The following is a 21,521-nucleotide window of genomic DNA, read 5'->3' as shown; positions in this document are numbered from 1 at the left end:
ATTTCATCTCACTTCCAAATCCAGTTGACGTTTTGGGATTGGGAGGATCCTGAGGTATTGTAAAAAAAATCTCCAAAAGTGGAAGAGTTTTTATGTTGCAAAAGTATCTCTAATTGATGAAAAGAAATGTGCGTGCAACAAGTCATCAAACTGTTTCTGTAGGCAGGAAAAAGCGCCAAGCAACACATTGGAATTCGATATCTCTCAGATCACCCTCGCAGTTGTGAAAATAGATGCGTTTTCAGCCCGTTCAGGAAGGTATTTACATCCATTCTGAGGCAACAGGGTGGTTTGAGAACTGAACGGACCCTGGGAGGAAAAGTCTTTTTTTGAATTTCAGCAATATGTTTTATTCATTAACAAATTCTTCCCATATTTGTAAACATGGCTTAGTTCTGTACAGTTGCATATGAAGAAAAGAAAAAATTACATTGGATTTTGACTCGATCTAACAAACAAACGAAAGGCAAGCCTTACATGAACCAGACTATATTTACACACACTTGCGACACCAGGAGAGTTCAATAACTTAACAGACCCCCATTTAACTCAAGCAAGAAGATCTCAGACAGTTTTTTCCACTGCGCTTTGGTGGCAGCTGCGCCGGGCATGAGTGTGTCCCCCAACATGTCATTCTTGACCTTGGAGTATGCCAATCTGCAACATTCTTTCGAAGTCAACTCCTTGTTCTGGAAGATCAACAAGTTCTGGAAAAACAAAAGAGTGTCTTTCACTGACTTGTTGGTTGTCCAGACGCAACACTTTGCCCAGTTTAACTTTCTTCTCTGAGTTTGTCCCGAGATACAAAATGGAGCAGTGTTGCGACATCTCACCGATTGTTCCGTCCTTAGACCGGAAGTGAATTGTTTTCCTCCCGCCCTCCCCAAGAAAACAGACACATGCAAATCATTACAATCTCTGTGATCCTGCAGTGGCTGGCTTATATCTCCCAGTTACGGTGTAGTCAAAGATAGACGCTGCCTTTCCTTATATAGAAACAAAGGAGGTCTTCTGGAAGCTCTGACAATGATGTCACATTCACAGCTGAACACTGAATCCGACAACAGGGCGAGAGGATTTGCATTTTTGTGAGAGTTGTCCCACGCTGGGAGGGAAAATGTTTGGTACACTTTCTCTGCATCTCCTGTTATTGCTGCTCCCAGGTAACCTTCCAGCCTTGGTGAAATATTTGAGACGGTCTTAATTCGCTTTTGGTGCTGTCGTGGATTTTTGGTCAGCCAGATCAGCTGTATATTTTGTTCTTGTCTACTGTCAAAAAAAAAACAAAATTGTCTTGCTGCAGAATGTTCTGTATGGCCAGAGAAGCAGCTACAATTGTACTGCATGTCAAGGAGATACATAAACGTCAAAATTGGTATTATTTGCGGGTGATAATGTGGAATACATTGGAACTGAAAATTGCTTGAACGATGTTCAGAGAGAGAAATTAAATGGGCCAATGCACCTTTTGAAGCTGCATTATTCTCTGCTTCTGTACATATCTTCCTTTTGTTTTTGATCCGCATTTGACGAGCCGCATTCGTTGTCTATCAATTAGAATTGGCAGTGCTGAGCATCCAAATAACCGAGCACAATGCCCACACCAGTGATCAACTGCGGCCACTGTATCTCTCTAAAATGGGGAAAAGATGTGTCTTTGTGAGGCGGGCGTTGTTAGAAGAGTGTTAAGATGGAAACCAGAGGACATATCTGAGTTCCCGCAAACAATTCATAATTCATCCTCAAACGAATTCTTTTTCTCTCCATCTTCTTCCTTTAGCGACTTGTAGAAGCGCCCTCATCTCCCAATGGCCAGAGCGTTTGTCTCTACAAAAGGGAAACACAGTGGAGATGCACTGTTACCAAAACTACACTAGCTATACCCACATGTACTGGTACCGCCAGCTCAAAGGAGCAGCCCCGCAGCTTGTTGCAACCTCAACTGGTACCTCAGAGCCCAATTTCGAGGATGATTTCGATAAAGGATTCAAAGGCACCAGGCACAGTACTAAATCGTGCAGCCTGAAAATCCTGAAGCTCGAGGCAGCTGATACTGCGGTTTATTTCTGCGCTGCTAGTGATCACAGTGAAACAAACAAATGCAGGGTTGTTGAAAAAACCTAGCGAGCGGTTAGACTGTGACCACATAGATTGGAAAGCTCGAGTACACAGCGTTCATAAACCGACTACTCCTTTTTGATGACTACACTTTTTCCTGTAACTTTGCAATGGGGTAAAAGAATCCTGTAAAATTTTAGATGAGATTCACTATCCAATCAAAGTCAAAGGGTCCCTCGCCGAACAGAGGTAACAGTCTCATGCAGTATAATAACTTGCAGAGGACAGAGAGTTCTATTAGGACCGAGCTGTTAGTTTTCTAAACTGTGTCCTGCTTAATTTTGCGACTTAACCTTTCCATGGACGGAGCAAACATTATCGTGTTTAAATATATATCTAATCCTGTTTTAGCACAGCAGAATCATAAAACCCCTACGTGCAGAAAGAGGCAATTCTGCTCATCGAGTTGGCACAAACCTTCCGAAGAGCTTTTAATCTCAGACTCAACCACAACATATCTCCAAATCCCATATTTATCATGGCTAACCCACCCACACATTTTTAGACGTGATGGGGCCAGTTAGCACGGCCAATCCGCCTAACCTACACACAGGAAGGAATACAGAGCCAGGAGAAATTCAAACAGCCTCTCAACGTTCTCGGCAGGGCACAGCTCACTGAATATCTGCTTTTGCCAGACATCATCTGAACATTCCTCATATACCTCGATGTATTTCTTGATGTTTGAAAAGATATACTGGCCCAGACAGCCTGCTCCCTCTCTATCAGTGATTAGGCATGAATTTAGACACATGACCCATCTCAGTGAGGGACAGCAATCACTAGACTAGAGGGTGGGGCAACTGTGGCAGAGCTGGTGGCATGGTATGTGAGAAGATCGAGATTCAGCCTCCTTCACCATTCAGTAACAAGGCCACGTGTACTCCGTTGGCATGGGATGAAGGACTCGCTTTGATAACTGGGTATTCAGCCATGTGTCCACTCTTTGTAGACAAAACAAGCTGAGCATTTTGTGGTCCTGAGATGCTGCTTGGCCTGCTGTGTTCATCCAGCTTCACACTTTGTTAAGCTGAGCATGTATGGCAGTTTTCGTGTGTGCTGACTGATGACGTTTCTCCATCCTCATTGTATCAGTATTTCACAGAACCCCTACAGTGTGGAAACAGGCCCTTAGACCAAAAACCCCACATCAAACCTCAGTGCATCCGACCCAGGCCCATTCCCTCTATAACCCACCTACACATCCTGAACTCTATGGGCAATTTAGCATGGCCAATCCACTTAACCTGCACATCTTTGGACTGTGGGAGGAAACTGGAGCACCCGGAGGAAACCCACGCAGATACGGGGAGAATGTGCAAACTCCACACAGACAGACACCCAAGGCCAGGATCGAACCTGGCTCCCTGGTGCTGTGAGACTGCGGTACTAACCACTGCGCCACCGTGCCATCTGTACTTGTTGGATCAGTCTGTTTCTCAGTTTTCCTCTGTGCTGGCTTTGGGAGAGCTTTTGTTTACGAATACTTAAGTAAATGGAGAAGATGCTGGTATACATTAACTGAAATTCATTCACAGCTTAAGTATGTACTGGTGTTGCTAGTGTGGTGGCAAAGAGTAGCAGCTGACAGTGAACTCCTTTACCTGCTTGGGCACCTGTCTTTAAAAGGGTTGAAGGACAAATTTAAGCTAGTAAGAAGATCTGAAGCCCGGAAAAGGGCTGAATATGGAGAGATGGGAGACAATGGTTCATTACTAAACTGCTGGTGAGCATAATGATCAAAAGAGGCTCAGAACAGTGTCAAACCCTTCTTCACCGTGTCATTGTAAGACCAAAACATTGAATAGCTCAAATATATACAGTCATCAAAATGATCAGCCTCTGCTGTTTTCCCAGCTACCATCAGTTCTGAGGAAGGGTCACTGGATCCGAAATGTTAACTCTGTTTCTTCCTCAAGATGCTGCCAGACGTGCTGAGCTTTTCCAGCAACTTTGTTTTTGTTCCTGATTTACAGCATCTGTAGTTCTTTTGGCTTTTAAAATTATCAGCCTGTTCAACGAAGTAGCTCGTCTCAGTTCCAATGACACAACTTCACGATGGACAGGCAATGCTCTATCAGCATTACTACTGAGTTATTAATCGAGAGAGTCTAGTAACATTCTCGGACCCGGGTTAAATCCTGGCATGACAGATGGTGCAATTTTAATTCAATAAAAAAATCTGGAATGAGGAATCTCATGATGGCCATGAAACTATTGTCAGAAAAAAATATAAAACATCCGATTCACCAGGTCCTTTATGGAAAGAAATCGGCAATATGTCATAGAACATAGAACATTACAGCACAGTACAGGCCCTTCGGCCCTCGATGTTGTGCCGACTGTCATACCGATCTCAAGCCCATCTAACCTACACTATTCCATGTACGTCCATATACTTATCCAATGACGACTTAAATGTACCTAAAGTTGGCGAATCTACTACCGTTGCAGGCAAAGCCTTCCATTCCCTTACTACTCTCTGAGTAAAGAAACTGCCTCTGACATCTGTCCTATATCCTTCACCCCTCAATTTAAAGCTATGCCCCCTCGTGCTCGCCGTCACCATCCTAGGAAAAAGGCTCTCCCTATCCACCCTATCTAACCCTCTGATTATTTTATATGTTTCAATTAAGTCACCTCTCAACCTTCTTCTCTCTAACGAAAACAGCCTCAAGTCCCTCAGCCTTTCCTCGTAAGACCTTCCCTCCATACCAGGCAATATCCTAGTAAATCTCCTCTGCACCCTTTCCAAAGCTTCCACATCCTTCTTATAATGCGGTGACCAGAACTGTACACAATACTCCAAGTGCGGCTGCACCAGAGTTTTGTACAGCTTCACCATAACCTGTTGGCTCCGGAACTCGATCCCTCTATTAATAAAAGCTAAAACACTGTATGCCTTCTTAACAGCCCTGTCAACCTGGGTGGCAACTTTCAAGGATCTGTGTACATGGACACCGAGATCTCTCTGCTCATCTACACTACCAAGAATCTTACCATTAGCCCAGTACTTTGCCTTCTGGTTACTCCTACCAAAGTGCATCACCTCACACTTGTCTGCATTAAACTCCTTTTGCCACCTCTCCGCCCAGCTCTGCAGCTTATCTATGTGCTTGGTCTATCCTACTTGTGATTTCAGATCAATAATAATGAGGCTGACTTTCATGTATCATCTGGGTAATAAGTAGTAGACAATAATTCCTGATCCAGCCAGCTACGGCTGAAAACTGTGAGAGATTTAGCATAAAACTGGCTGAGGTGATGCAGAGATCCTCCAATGATTCATCACTCTCAATGTGGTAAATCAAAATTCAAAGCATCACTTCTTACTCAATAAATAAAAAATGAGAACAGTGTTGAGCAGACCCTACAGGATCAATGATTCAATTCTGCCTCTATAACGTTAAATTTCAAACTTTAGCTCAGTGCTGCTCTTCCCCGAAGGGAGGCGAATATTTCTTGCTCACCTAACTCCCCAAATATCTTCTCATAATTACTTACTTAGGCCTGGCAGGAAATATACTCTGGATCCTAATTCCTGATGCGGTCAGGAGGAATCACTTCTTCAACTTTTACATTTCCCTCTACGAATATGGTCAAATTTGAGTTTACCAACTCTACTTTCAATGAAAACAGTTTCTTCCATAAGCCGCCGCAAAAACCAACATTAGCTTTGACTTATATCTCAGACCTTCAGCTAACTTAGTCTCGGGAATGAGGCAGCTCAAATTTTCCTAATTTGCTCCTTCTGTTTTTGACTAAGATGATAGCTTCACTTTTCACATCACCCCCTCAGTATTGATCCTGACGTAATGATGGGAAGAAAGTTGTGTATTCTTCTGCCTCTCCACATATCTCTCCACCAGCCCTGTAACGCCAACACTTGGTCCAAAACTGCACTTTAGGCCTTCAGAATTTTATTCAACCATGATCTATACTTCACGGCCCAGCATGTCACCTTGTCTAACATTGCAATCAAGCCGTGGGATCAGTACCCATTCAATGAAGATTGCAGGACCGCACGTCAGGACTAACACAATACTTACGGAAAATCAGAGATAGTAAGAACTGCAGATGCTGGAGTGTGAGATAAGGGTCCCTACCCGAAACGTCAACTTTCCTTCTCCTCTAATGCTGCCTGCCCCTGCTGATTTCCTCTAGCTCCGCACGCTGTTCCCTACCGAAAATGAGGTGGTAGGGACACTCATGTATAAACAAAGGGACATTCATGTATAAAACAGCCTCGAATGGATAGAACTAATCGATCCCACAACCAAGAGATCACATCAAAGCTCAGCAATGCTCCTACACGACGTTTTGTGGATAGTGGTGTACGATGAAATATTGATTGGAATAAACAATCTCACTGTGTAAGCAAAGCATTTGGAAGCACCGACAGCCACTGGTGAGTGGACAATCCATCTCTGTCGCCTCTGAGGTTTTGTACATCTCAGACGTCTTTCTGCATTCAATTCAATTCATACCATGTGACATCAGGAAATGGTTGGATGCTATGATAGTGTGCAGGCTGTGGGCCTTGACACTTTACTGCTTCTGAGCATGAGAATTAACGTTCTAGCATTGATGAAAAGGCAAACGCTTTCTCACAGCCACAATCCCGGCACCCAGACTACAATATGGAAGATTGCCCAATTATGTCCGGTCCAGAAATTGCAGAGCTATTCCATTCCGACTATTTATCATCCCATCCATCCACTGTCAGAATTTCCCAAATAGAATGAGGGTGAAATTGACATGGATAGGGTAAAATACCAAGGCATTTATTTTTCTCCCCAGGGTTGGGGAATCCGAAACTAGAACACATAGGTTTAAGATGGTTGGGAACATATGTAAAAGCGATCTGGGTGAAGCTTTGACATGCAGAGGGTGGTACTAGCATGAAGCAAACTGCCAGAGGAGATGGTCGAGGTGGGTGTAATTATGAATTTAAGAGGCATCATGGTGGGTACATGAATAGGAAGGGTTCAGAAGGAAATGGGCCATATGCTGGAACATGGGACAAAACTAATTTAGAATATCTGTTTGTTAATGACAAGTTGCACTGAAGGGTCTGCTTCAGTGCTGCATAACTCAACGAATCTATGAGAGCGTTACCAAATGACACTTTCAAACAGTAACCTGTTTAACAGTTAAAATTTGTAAAGCACACTCAACGCTTGACCTCATTGCAGCCTCGTTCCAAACATGCACTAAACAGCTGAACGCGAGAGTAAAAAAAAAGCATATGAACTCAAGAGAGGAAGAAATGAGTCGACAGCCCTTGGCATCAAGATTACCGTAGACCGATTGTGGCATCGAACGATTCTGATAGTAATGTAATTAGGAAATATAGATAGACAAGTCACGGCAGGTTTGATTAATTCTGAGTTCAGAGGAACATGATTGAGGGCTGGATATCTCAGCTCGGCAGAAGTGCATCAGGCTAGTGCCCTAGGCCATACCACCTTCATCTGCTTCATCAGTGATCTTTCCTCAAAGCGTTCACAGTAAAAGACCGGGTTTTTAAGACAGTAAGAGGAAAAGACTGGGTTATCAGTTGGTAAATTCTCGTTGAGTTTCTCCAGCAAATTCTGCTTTTGGTTGGAGGCAGAATGGGAAGCGGGGAAGAGGAGTCAATTCTCATCCTGTAACATGACCGAGGCAAGATTGATCTCGCTGCCTCTCTGTGAACCCATACTTATCATGGATCCTAGTAATGGTCATTCATCCACCGCCTACATTGCAAACCAAAAAAAAACAATGTGTTTGAAACTTGTCAATGCCGTGAATGGACTGCAAACACGCTTGACCCTCCTTGACGGTGTTACGGGGTGATTGAGGATGGCGCTAATCTCATTGCAGCGGGCAACTGGTCAAAACTTTACAAAGAAAAAGAACATCGAGAGAACAGCGACTGAAATTGAGTTCATTCAGGAATCTGGTTATTTTCAAAGGCTCAGCTACTGAATTTGCGAGATTCTGTGCAAGGTGTCCTGTTTCTCTCAATCTATGTTGTGTCAGTTCCTATTTCGTCTCAACTGTTTCATCTTTCTTTCTATCTTCTCCACAAAGTGAATTGTAGAAGCATTGACGTCTCCCAGTAGCTGGAGCGGGTGGCCGTACGAAAGAGAAAGATGGTGGAAATGCAGTTACAAATTCACGGACATGAGCTACAAGTACTGGTATCATGGCTTCAAATGAGACAGTATGCAGCTCATAGTAAGTTTTGTTACCAGCTCTAATCCCACGTCTGACGAGGGTTTCAAGGATAGGCTTGAAGTCACCAGAACCAGACGGAAATGGTGCAGCCAGAAAACACTGAGCTTGGAGACAACTGAAACGGCAGTTAATTACTGAGGTGCTAATGATCTCAGGCCCAGAGCTGGGTCAAAAATTTCTCAGCCTGTCATACCATAAGCTCAGTGACTAGGAAAACGCTGCTGGCAGGTTTCGACAAGTTGGTCATAGAAATAGACTTCCCTGCCGTTCAACACAACCTCCCGAGCGGACAAAATAATTTCCTAATTTCCCAGAAGTGGTAGATAGAGTCATAGAGCTCTACAGTATAGAAGAAGACTCTTCAACATATGGTATTCACGCTGGTCAAAAACAACCAGCTAAATATTCTGAGCCCAATTTTCCCACACTTTTGCCTTTACCAGTGTATGGCCTGGCATTTGAAGTGCAGATCGAAATCGTTCTTCAATATGATGGGGCATTCTGTTCTAACAGGAAGTGACTAGGCCCTCCACCCTCGGTGGGTCAGAGCTTTTCTTCTCATCTCTACTAAAGCTCATGCCCTTTCCCTTAGGTTTTGGCTGCAGTGGTTGATCCCTCTATCCAGCGGACATGTTATTGCCCGTCTACTACGCCTATCCTCCTCATAAGCTGGTACATCTGAATCCAGTCCATTCCCAATTTCCTGTCCTCTGAGGAAAACTAATTCTGTGCCAAGTTCTTTTCTTCACAGCGTCCTTCCTTTTATTCCACCTGTAATAACAGTCAGCATCGCAATCACTTTCTTATTTTCTTCCTGAAACGGCACTTGGGAAATTGAGGTGCAAATCTTCCAATCGAGCATTGATTTGCTGGTTGCTGCCTCTGAAAACTTTGTAACTCCTTTTGAGGCTGTCCACGTGGCATAGCCAAAGTAGCTCCTGCAGTTATACAGAATAGCATCTTAGTCACCTTAGCGTAGGAGAATTGTATTTGTCAAAAAAAAATGATTAAAAGTAACAGCAGGTTCAGCATACTAAATCGTATTAATGAATACTCGAGTCTGTGGCGCTACCTCTTGCTTGCTGATCGCATATATTTCCACATATCTGGTCAAGATGGTCAACTTTCTCATTTCAACCCTGAGAAGCTGTACGGGAACTCTCAGTGTCTGTATGAATGAACAGAGAATACAAAAGTTCATCAATGTTAAATGTTAACTGTCTTGAATCAGAGGCAGCTGCGGACAATGCAAAGACACTTTTCTCTGTCATCACATCCCGGACTCTTGCGGAACAACAGCAGTATCCCAACTTCTGAGGAGGGAGAATAGCATTAAACTCCCATATTACTCAGAGGTGCTTCATAGCATCTTTGACCACTCTGTTTAGAAGGAATGAATGAGGAAGGCTCTTGTGAGGCCGTTATACACTTGCTCCACAGCTCTTTAGTATCATCTCTGAAGAAGTGCGTTGAAACAGATCTGTATCTCCATTTTCACCCTATATCCAGCTGAAAACCTATCTTCTCTGTCATAGGGAGGACCCTCTGATATTGCAAAAACAAACTTTCACATAATTGGAAAAGATTTTATGTTGCAAAAGTATATGTTATTCATAAACGTTATGTGCGTACAAAACGCTTTTTAAGAATTCTATACAATTCTTGAAGAGGGAAAAACTAACAAGCAGAGCATTGGATTTTGACATCTCTCAGATTGTCCCGGCAGTTCTGAGACAATTAGGCCCTAGCAGGAAACTGTTTATATTGGTTTTGAGGCAACAGGATGAGTTTGAGGACTGAAAGACCCCGTTCAGAGCAGTCAGCCCACTTTGACTTTCTTTTCTGTGCCCTTTCTGAAATGCAAAATAGAACAATGATGCGATTTCTAAACAATTACTCTGTTCTTTTACATGAGATGATGTGCATTCTGCGAAATAAGACCAGACATGTGAATCAATATTTGTGCTCCTGAGATGCTGCTTGGCCTGTTGTGTTCATCAAGCTCCACACTTTGTTATCATGAACCTGGAGGGTTTGGCAAAGGCGTTGAACTTGCTTGACGACCTTGTCGTTCAGTTACTGGTTTTTTCATAGGCAGGGCAGCTAAATTTCGTTAAGTGGGAATGCAGAAGGTCTATTGGGCTCTCTCGCGATGAGGTCACATCTACGGCTAAGCATTAAATCTGGCGACAGGGCGAGACGTTTTGCAGCGTGTGAGAGCTGTACCTCATAGGTAGTAAAAATGTTCGGTGCTCTTTCTCTGCATTTTCTATTACTGCTGCTCCCAGGTAACCTTCCAGCCTTGGTGAATTGATTGAGCAAGTCTTAATCTGCTTTTGGTGCCAGAGACTAATTTGTGTCAGCCAGATAATTTGCAAGTTTCTTTCTTGTTTACTCTCTTAAAAACAAAAATGCAAAGAAAGGGGATTTTCTCGAAGTGGAATGAAAAGTGGAAAAGTGGAAGCGTTCAAATAACCAGTCACAATGCCCGCAACAGTGAGCGCCTGAGGTCATTCACTCTCTCCCTATAATAGGGGCATGTCATGTCTTAGGAATGCGGGCGAATTTTGAGCAAAATGGAATGCAGGAAACCGGAGATATACGCCTGCGTCCCCGCAAACAATCGGCGTTGCAGCCAAACGTGGCGATGAAGAGCCTTCCCGAGTTTTGCCACACGGTAACTAAGTGCGCAGAGTATTGCAGTTCTGTCTGTGGGTGTCAAAGAGTTGACAGGCTCTGCGAGTGCAGTTCCTGATTCCCTTCGTAGAAATGGACACATCTTAGTGATAGTAAACATTCAAAATTTGACCCTGTCTGTTCTCCCGTTTCTCCTCAGCTGGCTGCAGGAGCGCCCTCGTTTCCCAATGGGAGAACTGCTTGTCCGTTGGTGAAGGGAAGATGGCAGAGATTCACTGTTACCAAAACGACACTAGTGAAAACTGGATGTACAGGTACAGCCAGACCAGAGGAGTAGGGCTGCAGCTCATAGCAACCTTCATTTTCGGATCTGAACCCACGCTAGCAGAGGGCTTCAAGGAGAGGTTTGAAGTCACTCGATCCAGTCAGAAGTAGTGCAGCCTGAAAATGCAGAGCTTGGTGCCGACTGGTACTGCAGTCTACTACTGCGCTGCTAGTAATCACAATGATTTGAACAGGCTCAGAACTTGGTCAAAAGCCTAACAACCTGTTGTAGCATGAACCAGGAGATTAGGAAAGAGCTGCTGGCATGTTTCAACAAGCTCGTCATTGAGATCGACTTCCATGCCTTGCAACAAAACGACCTGAGCGGACAAAATAACTTCCCAGTCTCTCAGGAGCGATAGATAGAGTCGTGGAACCACCTAAGTATTCTGAGATAGTAGGAACTGCAAATGCTGGAGAATCTGAGATAACAAGGTATGGAGCTAGATGAACACAGCAGGCCAAACAGCATCAGAGGAGCAGGAAAGCTGACCTTTTGGCTCTGGACCCTCCTTCAGAAATGAAAAATTTCTGAAGAAAGGTCCAGACCCGAAACGTCAGCTCTCCTGCTCCTCTGATGCTGCTTGACCTACTGTGCTCATCCAGCTCTACACCTTGTTATCTAAATATTGTGAGGTTATTTTCCAGCACATTCCTCATGCCGCTGTATGCCCTGGCATCTCAAATGCCGATATGAATCCTTTTGGATTGTGATGGGGCTTTCTGTTCTATCACCATCAGAGGCAGCGGCTTCCTTACTCACTCCACCATCTGTGTGAAAAAGCTTTTCTTCCCACCTCCAATAAAACTCCTGACCCACCCCTTAAATTTTGTCCCCAGTTAATTGTCCACCCATCCAGGGGAAATGTTTTTTTCCTGTCTATGCTGTCTATCCCCCACAGAAGCTTACACATCTGAATCCTAGATAACAGGGTGTACAGCTGGATGAGTGCAGCAGCCAAGCAGCATTAGAGAAGCAGGAATGCTGACGTTTCGGGCCTAGACTCTCCTTCAGAAAAAGTTGTTATCGCAGATTCTCCAGCATCTGCAGTTCCTACTATCACTGCACCTGAATGCTGTCCATTCTCAATCTCCACTGCTTTGACGAAAACGACCTCAGTCTATCCGTCCTTTCTTCACAACATTTTTGCTTTTATTCGTCTGAAAGTTAAGGTTAGGCTCTCATTCACTTTCTGATCTTCCCCATAAAGCAGCACTTGGGCGAATGAGGCGATTCTTTCAGAAAAGCATCGATTTGTTGCCTGTTCCTCTTGATAACTTCATGATTTGTTTGAGATTGTCCGTGCAGCATGCCCAAAACAGCTCCTGCAGTTATACAGAATAGCACCTTGGACAAATTATCCTCGATGAACATGTGTGTTTACCGAAAAAGTTTCAAAGCCAGAGCAGATGGATGAAATTGAATTTTATTAAATAAATATCACGTCTGATTATCCTAGTTATTTATTGATATCTCCTGTCTCTCCCAAAGAGCAGAAAGTGTTTTCTGATGGAAAAATATTCTGACATGTCTCCTCAAGATTAACAATTGCTTCAGCCCCGAGAAGCTGCATGGTAGCTGTTATTTACTGAGCGAAAACAAGACTTCTTCAATGTTCTTTGATAATCATCTTGAATGCGAGTCAGCTGCAGGTAATGGAAACACGTCTTTTTTTCCTGCAATCATACACCTGACTGAGTCAGGAAAACTGGATTCAACTCCCACATGATACGGAGGTTGTTGCAATATCTATCAATAGGTTGATAGGAAGACATCTACGATGAATGCTGGGTGCTGCCATTAAGCATTGTTAGTGTCACTACCTCTGAGCTGGAGACCAGCATCGAACTTCCAACTCTGCAGAAATCTGCAATAGCATTTCCAATCAGATTGATTAGAAGTTAGTTGGAGCAAATGAGGAAGCTTCTTATGATGTTGTGATAGGCTTCGTACCTCCGAGCCAGGAGACCTGAGTGCAATACAGAGATGCTCCAGGTCTGTTTGGAAACATCTGTGAACAAATTCATTGCAAAATATCTAAAGTATCTCTCGTTACCCCATTAGAATACTGTATCTGTTTGGCATTGCGACAACAACTATCATATTTGAGCAACTTTTCTTATTGGACACCAATACGTTATTCATGAAAACTTGCCTTACAACAGGTTCTAAAACAATTGTGCAGAGCTGGACATTGGAACTTGACATCCCTCAGACCATCCTTGCAGTTGTTAAAACAGGGGCATTTTCTACTGTGTAGGAAACTATTTGCATTCATTTTGAGGCAAGGGGGCTGTTGAGAACTGAACGTACCGCTCTCAGGAACGGTATTTTATTGACTTCAAAACTATACTTTACTCATTAAAAAAAAACCTTTATAAACATACGTAGTTACTAGACCCAGTCGATACTGCACAGTATTTACATATACAGAAAAAGAAAATAAACATTGCAGTTTAACCTTCCCCACAGTTGCAATAGCCCCAGAGGTATTCCTTCCTTACACAAGAGAATATTGGTATACATATGAGGCACTGGGAGAGTCCGATAGCTTTTTGGAATCCCCACTGTTCTTCAGTAGAAAGAAATTAGACAGTGGGGTTTCCCCACTGCTCCTGGATGGCAGCTGTCTGAAGTTTTAAAGCATCCCACAACACGTATTCCTGAACCTTGCAATGTGCCTGCCCGCTACACTCAATAAAGTGCTCACAGGAACAGACCGCCTCATGTGTTTTTCCTCCTATGTCTCCATCCTGAGATGCAAACTGGAACGATGAAGCAACTTCCAAACAAGTCTGCAAAACTTTGACATAGGATGACTTGCTTCCACTTCCAAAAAAAAAGAAATGTATGAATGGTTCTAATCTGTATCAACAACTTGCAGGGTGTCGATAATATCCGTTAAACTTGTGCGACAACCTTGTGGGCCATTTTTCAGAGTATTCATAAACAAGACATCTGTTGTTTCTTCGATGGGAATGGGGGATGTCTGTTGGAAGTTTTCTCGATGATGTACCATTTACAACTATCATTAAATCTAGCTACAAGGTGATAGGCTGTGCAGTATCTGAGAGCTGTACCAAAATTGGAAGGAATAATGTTTGGTGTTCTTGTCCTGCATCTCCTTTAACTGCTGCTCCGAACGTGACCTTCTAGCCTTGGTGAAGTATATGACCATATCTTAATCCTCTTTGAGTGCTGCAGGAAAACTTCAATCTGTCAGACCATTAACAACCTTCGTTCTTATTTACTCTGTTAAAAAAAAGTCTTGTTGTAGAATGAAAGTGGCAATGGCCAACTTTCAAATAACCAGGCACAACGCTCAAAACAGTGAATGGCTGATGTCACCTCTCTCTGTTTCTGTCCATAATGGGTCAACGTTATGTATTGCCGAGGCAGGTAGATTTCAAAGTGTGGGGAATGTTGGAAAATAGGCGACAGGCCTAGTTTTCCTCGGGTAACTTCAAGAGAAATGTCAGGAGCAACACCAACCATTCTACTTAGCTTCCATTAACCTGACAAAGACCTTTGACTGAGTCAGTTGGGAAGTGAAGTGGAGGATCCTGTCAAGGGCCATCTGTCCAGTAAAATTTATCAACATCTGCCTTAGAGTAGCTGGCCGAGTATGCAACCTGGTGGGTTACTAGTGTTGACGGTTGTTGTGGAGGCTCTACTATTGTCTGTCTTCACTTATTGCGGCCTAAACGTTGGGAAGTTGAGGATCCGGTTGCAAATGATGGAATAGAGACCTAGGTCTCAGAGTTTGTAGGTTAGTTTGTTTGGGATTACAGTATTATAAGCAGAGGTGCAGTTGAAAAATGGTTCCCTGGTGTATGACCCTTATTATCCAGATGTTCCAGGAATGAGTGTAGGGCTAGGTTAATGAGGTCTGCCATGGAATTTTTGTATCAATAGGCAAGTTGAAAGGGATATAGGCAGGCTGGGATTCTAGACCTGATATGAACCGTGATCAATTTCATGAAGTATTTCATAATTATGGAGACCAGAGCTACGGTGATAGTTGTTGAAGCACGTTGCATGTGTTCTCTTTGGCATGCTGATTCAGACATACCATATTTCACCGAAGCCCATTTTGACCACAGACTTTGGTTATCTTCATATGTGCTCTTACCAAAGTGTCAAATACAATGTTTTCTTTTGTGGGCACCTGAATGACTTCTAAATTGCATGGCCAGAATATTAACTGCATTGCAACAGCTATAAATTCTTTTACTGAAATTTCTCAAGAAAAGTGTGGTCCATGAAAGTAACAGCTTCTTTTCCGCTGTTACTCATGCCAGTTTCAAACTGACATAAAGGCAACACAAGACTTAATGTCTCTTTCTGTACCATTGAATAATTGTCATGACAGACACTCAGTTTCTCCAGTTAAAAAAAGGACACTGACAGATCATTTGATTCCCATTTCATTGTCTTGCAATTAAATAGCATTATTAAAACCGAAAGTGGTGTTTATGGCATAAACATTTTGAATTGCTTCCTATAATTTTGCAGCTGCTAAGATAAGTGTCATTGCCAGCAAGTCTTTCATATTGTCCAAACAATGATGATGTTATTCTCTCTATCGAAATGTTCTTCCTTTCTGTAACATTACCAAATGGAAACACAACATTGCAAAAGTGAGGAAACATTTCTTGGCAAAACTAACCAAGGCTGATATACATCAGAATTTAGTTTTTTAAAAAATGAAATACATTACTTTAGGTGCTATTTTGCTAGAATATAGCTCAAATTCAACAAAATCACTTCTTTACATGCTTATATCCATAATGGTTCTTTGCAGCTGATATGTAATTTAGGCAAGCGGTGTAAAAGTGAAGAGGCGATGTTTTGATTTTATAGGGCATTAGTGAGAGTACTGTGGTTACTGTACTTATAGAAAGAGGTTAATGTGTTGGAAACAGTCGAGCAAAATTTACTTGACTGATATCTGTTATGAGTGAATTGCCATACGAGGAAAGTCTAGGCAGGATCAAAGATTTCGGTTGGCAGCTTACCCGTTGATGGAATTCCAACTCACTTGCTGGCAAATGTAGACAAACATGTCATCTTCATCGGTGAAAATTAATAGATATATGAATATACAATGGAGGAACAAGATCATACCACTCAGCCAATTGACCCTGGCCCACTACTCAATAAGATCATGTTGATCTGATTTTCAGTTCAACTCTACATTCCGACGTGACCCAAATAATCTTTTACCTCCTTGGTAATTCAAGAATCTATCTTTCTGCATTGTAAGAAAATTGCACCCAGTACCTTTTGAGGAAGGGAATTTCAAAATCGTTCAACATTCTGATGGGGGAACTAATTCCTCATCTCTATTCTGATTGAGGATCCATTATTTTAAACTAGAACCTCTGGAGCTATGATCGAGGTCTTTAGAGTTAAAAGAGTCAAAGCTGACATAATTGAAACAAATAATACTTGAGGGGAATGTGCCAGGTGTATGTGGAAAAGATACTTCCTTTTGTGGGACAGTCCAAAACTGAGGGATAATCCTTTACAAGGACGATATCCCTGACCTTTCTGGCTCCTTATATCGATTGAACAATCCAGAAGCATTGGCACCTGAAAATTTATTCAAAAAAGGGTTGCTTTACTTAAAGTCTGACTCAACTCCCTGCCTTTTGTCTGTCACAGAAGAGACGAATAACCGGGCAAACATTTGAGTACTCATTTCGGGTAACATTTCAAGTTGTTTGATTCGATAAATCAGTGGAATGTGTATGTTGTGTACTCTTTAGGCTGTTGCCTCAGTACCTGCCATTAAAGTACAGCACTGAGGTTAGACCTATATCAAATTACACAACTTACATTGAGTATTAGGAATCGAACGAGTATTAGGAATCGAACACGTCTTTTAGACTTTTTACTTCTGAGCAGCGAATAAAAATGTACTCCTCGAAACTAAACAGCTATTGCCAATCGTTGACTGATCCCCTATCGCTTAAACTAGACGTCTATGTCTATAGTGATACTTGGTATTCGTTGTATTACGTGGTTCAATACCAGAGTGTGCATAGACCAATAACCTCCTGAAAGCCACAACGATTTCTTTCTCTCTGCCGAAGTGATATCTCAGTGGAGTTAAGGGCAGGGCTATAAAAGACAACACTACAAAATTTATGGATTCAAATTCAACATTCTCTTTAAGGATCAAATTGGTTTAGCTTGATCATTGCTGGATTACCTCGGCCAACTTCAGTAACTCAGTGAGGTATTTTTTTCGAGACAATTGAATATTCACTTAATGAGTAATCACTACTATAATGTCTGAAACAAGGCACCCAATTTATACACAGAAATCTCTGACAAAACGAATTTTAAATTGAGCATGATAACCTCTTTGATGAAGTTGCTTGAGTGATAACGTTTGCAGAATATTCGAATAAATCTGATGTACCATTTTCAAATAATGATTGTGGAATTCTTTAATCCATATGAGTGAACATTCCCTTGCTTCCCACTCAGATTGCACAACTTCCTCAGTAGCGTCAATGAGACCCTGCCATGCTTCCTCAGCAGTGTCAATGAGACCCTGCCATGCTTCCTCAGCAGTGTCAATGAGACCCTGCCATGCTTCCTCAGCACTCAAGATCAGACAGGGTAGCCCACTATCTGTACTGTCCCTTTGAAATCCTTTTCTCTTCATTGTGCTGAACCTGTACAGGGTAAATCACGCATATTACTGACACTGCACAGAGCATCGGTTTCAAAGTGCTCACGCTACACAGGGCAGCACTTCCACAGTGCTGATGCTGCATACAGTTGCACTCCCGCAGTACAATTACTGAACAGCATAGCATTCCCACAGCACTGACGCTCCAAACACTGCTGTGCTCAATCAGTATCAACCTTCCAATTATGCAGCAATCCCAAAGGGCTGACACTCCAACAGTGCATATTTCCCTCAGACTGAACTTCTGAAAGTGTCGCTCTGTCTCACTACAGCTCTCCTCAGTATTAACCATCCAATGGCTATCAAACGAGAAGACAAAACATGCGCTCAAGACTTTCTCATTGGTCACACTAACTTTTGTCTGATATTGATCTCCTCTAATTAAGAACCACAATACATCAAATGGACCCAACCGCACTATTCCACAATTTCAAGCGTCTCTTTTCACATTACAATTAGTGCTCACTCTTCTAACAGATAGAGCTCCAGATTGTAAAATCACCCCTGAAAGACATAGCATTCTGTTCTGAGACCTTTTAAGACCGAAGCAATTTGGAACAGAGTAGACATTTCGACCCCTCGAACCTCATCTGCAATTCACTTGGATCGTGGCTCATCTGTTATTCCTCATTTTTTCTTTTCTGCCCTTTCACCACAACACATGATTCCCCCACTGATCAAGCATCTATCTGCCTCAGCCTTAAACATACACAATGACTCTGTGCCCTACAGCTCCCTCTGGCAAGGAGTTTCAAAAACTCACGAGCTTCTGAGAGAAGAAATTCCTCTTCAACTCAATTTTAAATTGGCGCTCCTTTATTCTGTGTCTATGCCTCAGTTGTTAGACTCTGCAATGAGTCTCTCAGCATTTACCCTGTCAAGCCACTTGAGTCCTATTTGTTATAATGAGATTACCTCTCATCATTCTAAACTCCAGTGAAAAGAGTCCCAATCTGTTACACTTTGCTCATGAGACAATCCCCCAAACCAGGGATCATTCTTCTCAGAACTTCCTCTAATGTAATAATATCTTTCCTGAAATATAAGGACTAAAACTGCTCAGTGGATTGGGTAGAATTACGGCGTTTAAATGAAATTTGGATAAGTGCATGAATAGGAAATGTAGGTGAGGCTAGTTTATTTTGGAATTATGATAACAAAGTGTGAAGCTGGATGAACACAGCAGGCCAAGCAGCATCTCAGGAGCACAAAAGCTGACGTTTCGGGCCTCGCCCTTCATCAGAGAGGGGGATGGGGTGAGGGTTCTGGAATAAATAGGGAGAGAGGGGGAGGAGGACCGAAGATGGAGAGAAAAGAAGATAGGTGGAGAGGAGAGTATAGGTGGGGAGGTAGGGAGGGGATAGGTCAGTCCAGGGAAGGCGGACAGGTCAAGGAGGTGGGATGAGGTTAGTAGGTAGGAGATGGAGGTGTGGCTTGGGCTGGGAGGAAGGGATGGGTGAGAGGAAGAACAGGTTAGGGAGGCAGAGACAGTCTGGGCTGGTTTTGGGATGCACTGGGTGGAGGGGAAGACCTGGGCTCATTGTGTGATGCAGTGGGGGGAGGGGGCGAACTGGGCTGGTTTTAGGATGAGGTGGGGGAATTATGTTAACTTAATAAGTTTGGAATTATGTTAGGCATGGACTGGTTGGACTGAAGGGTCTGTTTCCAAACTGTATGCCTCCATATCTCTATGCGTTCTCACCAGAACCTGTGCAGTTTCACTAAGACTTCCTTAGTTATGCTCCAACTCCCTTGAGATACTTTCATTTGTACCTTCCTCCGTGTCACCTACTGCATTAAAATGGATATACAAACAGTGATCTAGATTCTATGTGGGGGTTAAGCCCGATTCCTAGACTGGGCTATAATTGTACTTTTTGTAATGGATCTCATAACAACATTCAGCGCTGCTATTTAACGGTTAGGAACCACGCTGGTTCCATACCTTGAGCCTTGAATTTTATTGGGAAAAGAGTAAGACACTTATGTTGTTGGCTATGCAATCGTCTTTCCTTGTAAAACTTTGGCACTTCTGTATCATTCCTCCCTCTGTCTTTATTAGTTTTGTTTTTCGTCAAAGTTTACGTCAGCTCTTCTAAAGCTACAGACTTTTAGTGCAGGTGTGTATGAAGGCAAACTGTTTCCAAAGGAGGTCGGTTCAAATAGTGGTATGCAAGCCATGTTAACCAAGTATCGAAGCAACATTTGCACCCTTGGCTTTGTAAATGTAGAAATCTTCTGAAATATAGTTTGGGAGGTCACAAGTGCGTAAAAGTGTGCTGTGTCTGAAGAGGTTGTTGACGCTGCTTTCCTTATGAGACAGAGCAAAACGACATGAGAGAGGAAGGAGGTCAGATCGCGTTCAACAGCAGGAAGACCAGTGAAAACAATCAATAGAGACAGGAGACAGAAACAAAGTAATCCAGAATATCAGAATATTCAAGCACCAAATTCTCAGAATGGCCTTCTTCCTGTTTCTGTGCAACCAACTGGAGGAGGGGATGAATGGTATCGTCATCTTCCTGTCTAGGTATAATGTTTGAAAAGGTGGTGAATGGCCTCATTCTGTTCCTGTGGCAACAGGCTCCCGAGGTATGGAATGACATCTTCTGCAGTTTCTTTACTGCTAGCGCCTCTGCTTGACTGACCACTTCATGACCCAGATTTATTCCACCATCACTTGGTAAAGTGGCACCTTCGAATGACTCCACCTCCTAAGCTAAAACTGATATTTTATTTTAAAAAAGACATTAATTTCGTAGAAGTATCTTTACAAGGGTACATAGACATTTCATTTCTCTACAGTAGCATATGGAGAAACAAAGATTGGATTTAGACTCATTCAACAAACAAGCCTAAAGCATCTCTAACCTGTATAATGTACTTACATATACTTGAGGTACCAGAAGGTTCTGATAATTGAAAGGAGTCCCATTTAACATTGGTGGAAAGACCCCAGGCTGTGGTCTTTGCCCACTGAATCTTCGCAGCAGCTGTGGTCTTTGCCCACTGAATCTTCGCAGCAGCTGAATCAATCTTGGTGTATTCTGCAGCATGTAGTCCTGGACCCTGGCATCGGCTAGCCTTTAAGACTCAGTTGAGGTCAACTCCTTGTTCTGGAAGACCAACAAGCTTCAAGCAACCGAACTGTATCTTTCACTGAGTAGATGGTCCTCCAGAGGCAGTCAATGTTTGTCTTGGTGCACATCCCAGGAAATAGACCCTGGAGCACAGAGTCCAATGTTAAGGAACTACTCAAGATGAATTTCGACAAGAACTACAAAACTACATTTCAACACCTGGATCTCATAGGACAGCAGCAGCTAAAGGACTTTGAACCAAGCGAAGAGGCGCAGCCACACACTTTACCTTTCTTTTTGTTCGAGTGTGTATCACTGTGGGGACAGGGAACTCACGATGATACAATCCCATGCAGGCCCTATACAAAAACCCCTCAGATTATCAGGCGAAGAACGTTAGTAATGACACCAAATCGTTCAGCATTTGCACTTG

At 42.8% G+C, this 21,521-nt stretch overlaps 1 gene segment (V, D, J or C); it reads left to right on the top strand.

Moving 5' to 3' along the window:
• The first annotated feature begins 297 nt into the window (after positions 1-297).
• Positions 298-21,521, top strand: part of LOC125449504 (T-cell receptor beta chain C region-like) — a 46,010-nt gene continuing 24,786 nt past the window's right edge. The window contains 2 exon segments of the C gene segment in view: positions 298-1,163; positions 1,781-2,080. Of these exon segments, the coding sequence occupies positions 1,118-1,163; positions 1,781-2,080 (346 nt within the window).

The sequence above is a fragment of the Stegostoma tigrinum genome, chromosome 46 (genome assembly GCF_030684315.1).
Source record: "Stegostoma tigrinum isolate sSteTig4 chromosome 46, sSteTig4.hap1, whole genome shotgun sequence".
In the NCBI taxonomy this organism is placed as follows: domain Eukaryota; kingdom Metazoa; phylum Chordata; class Chondrichthyes; order Orectolobiformes; family Stegostomatidae; genus Stegostoma; species Stegostoma tigrinum.
Note: the sequence above shows the minus strand (reverse complement) of the source record. Positions and strands in the feature narration are given on the sequence as shown.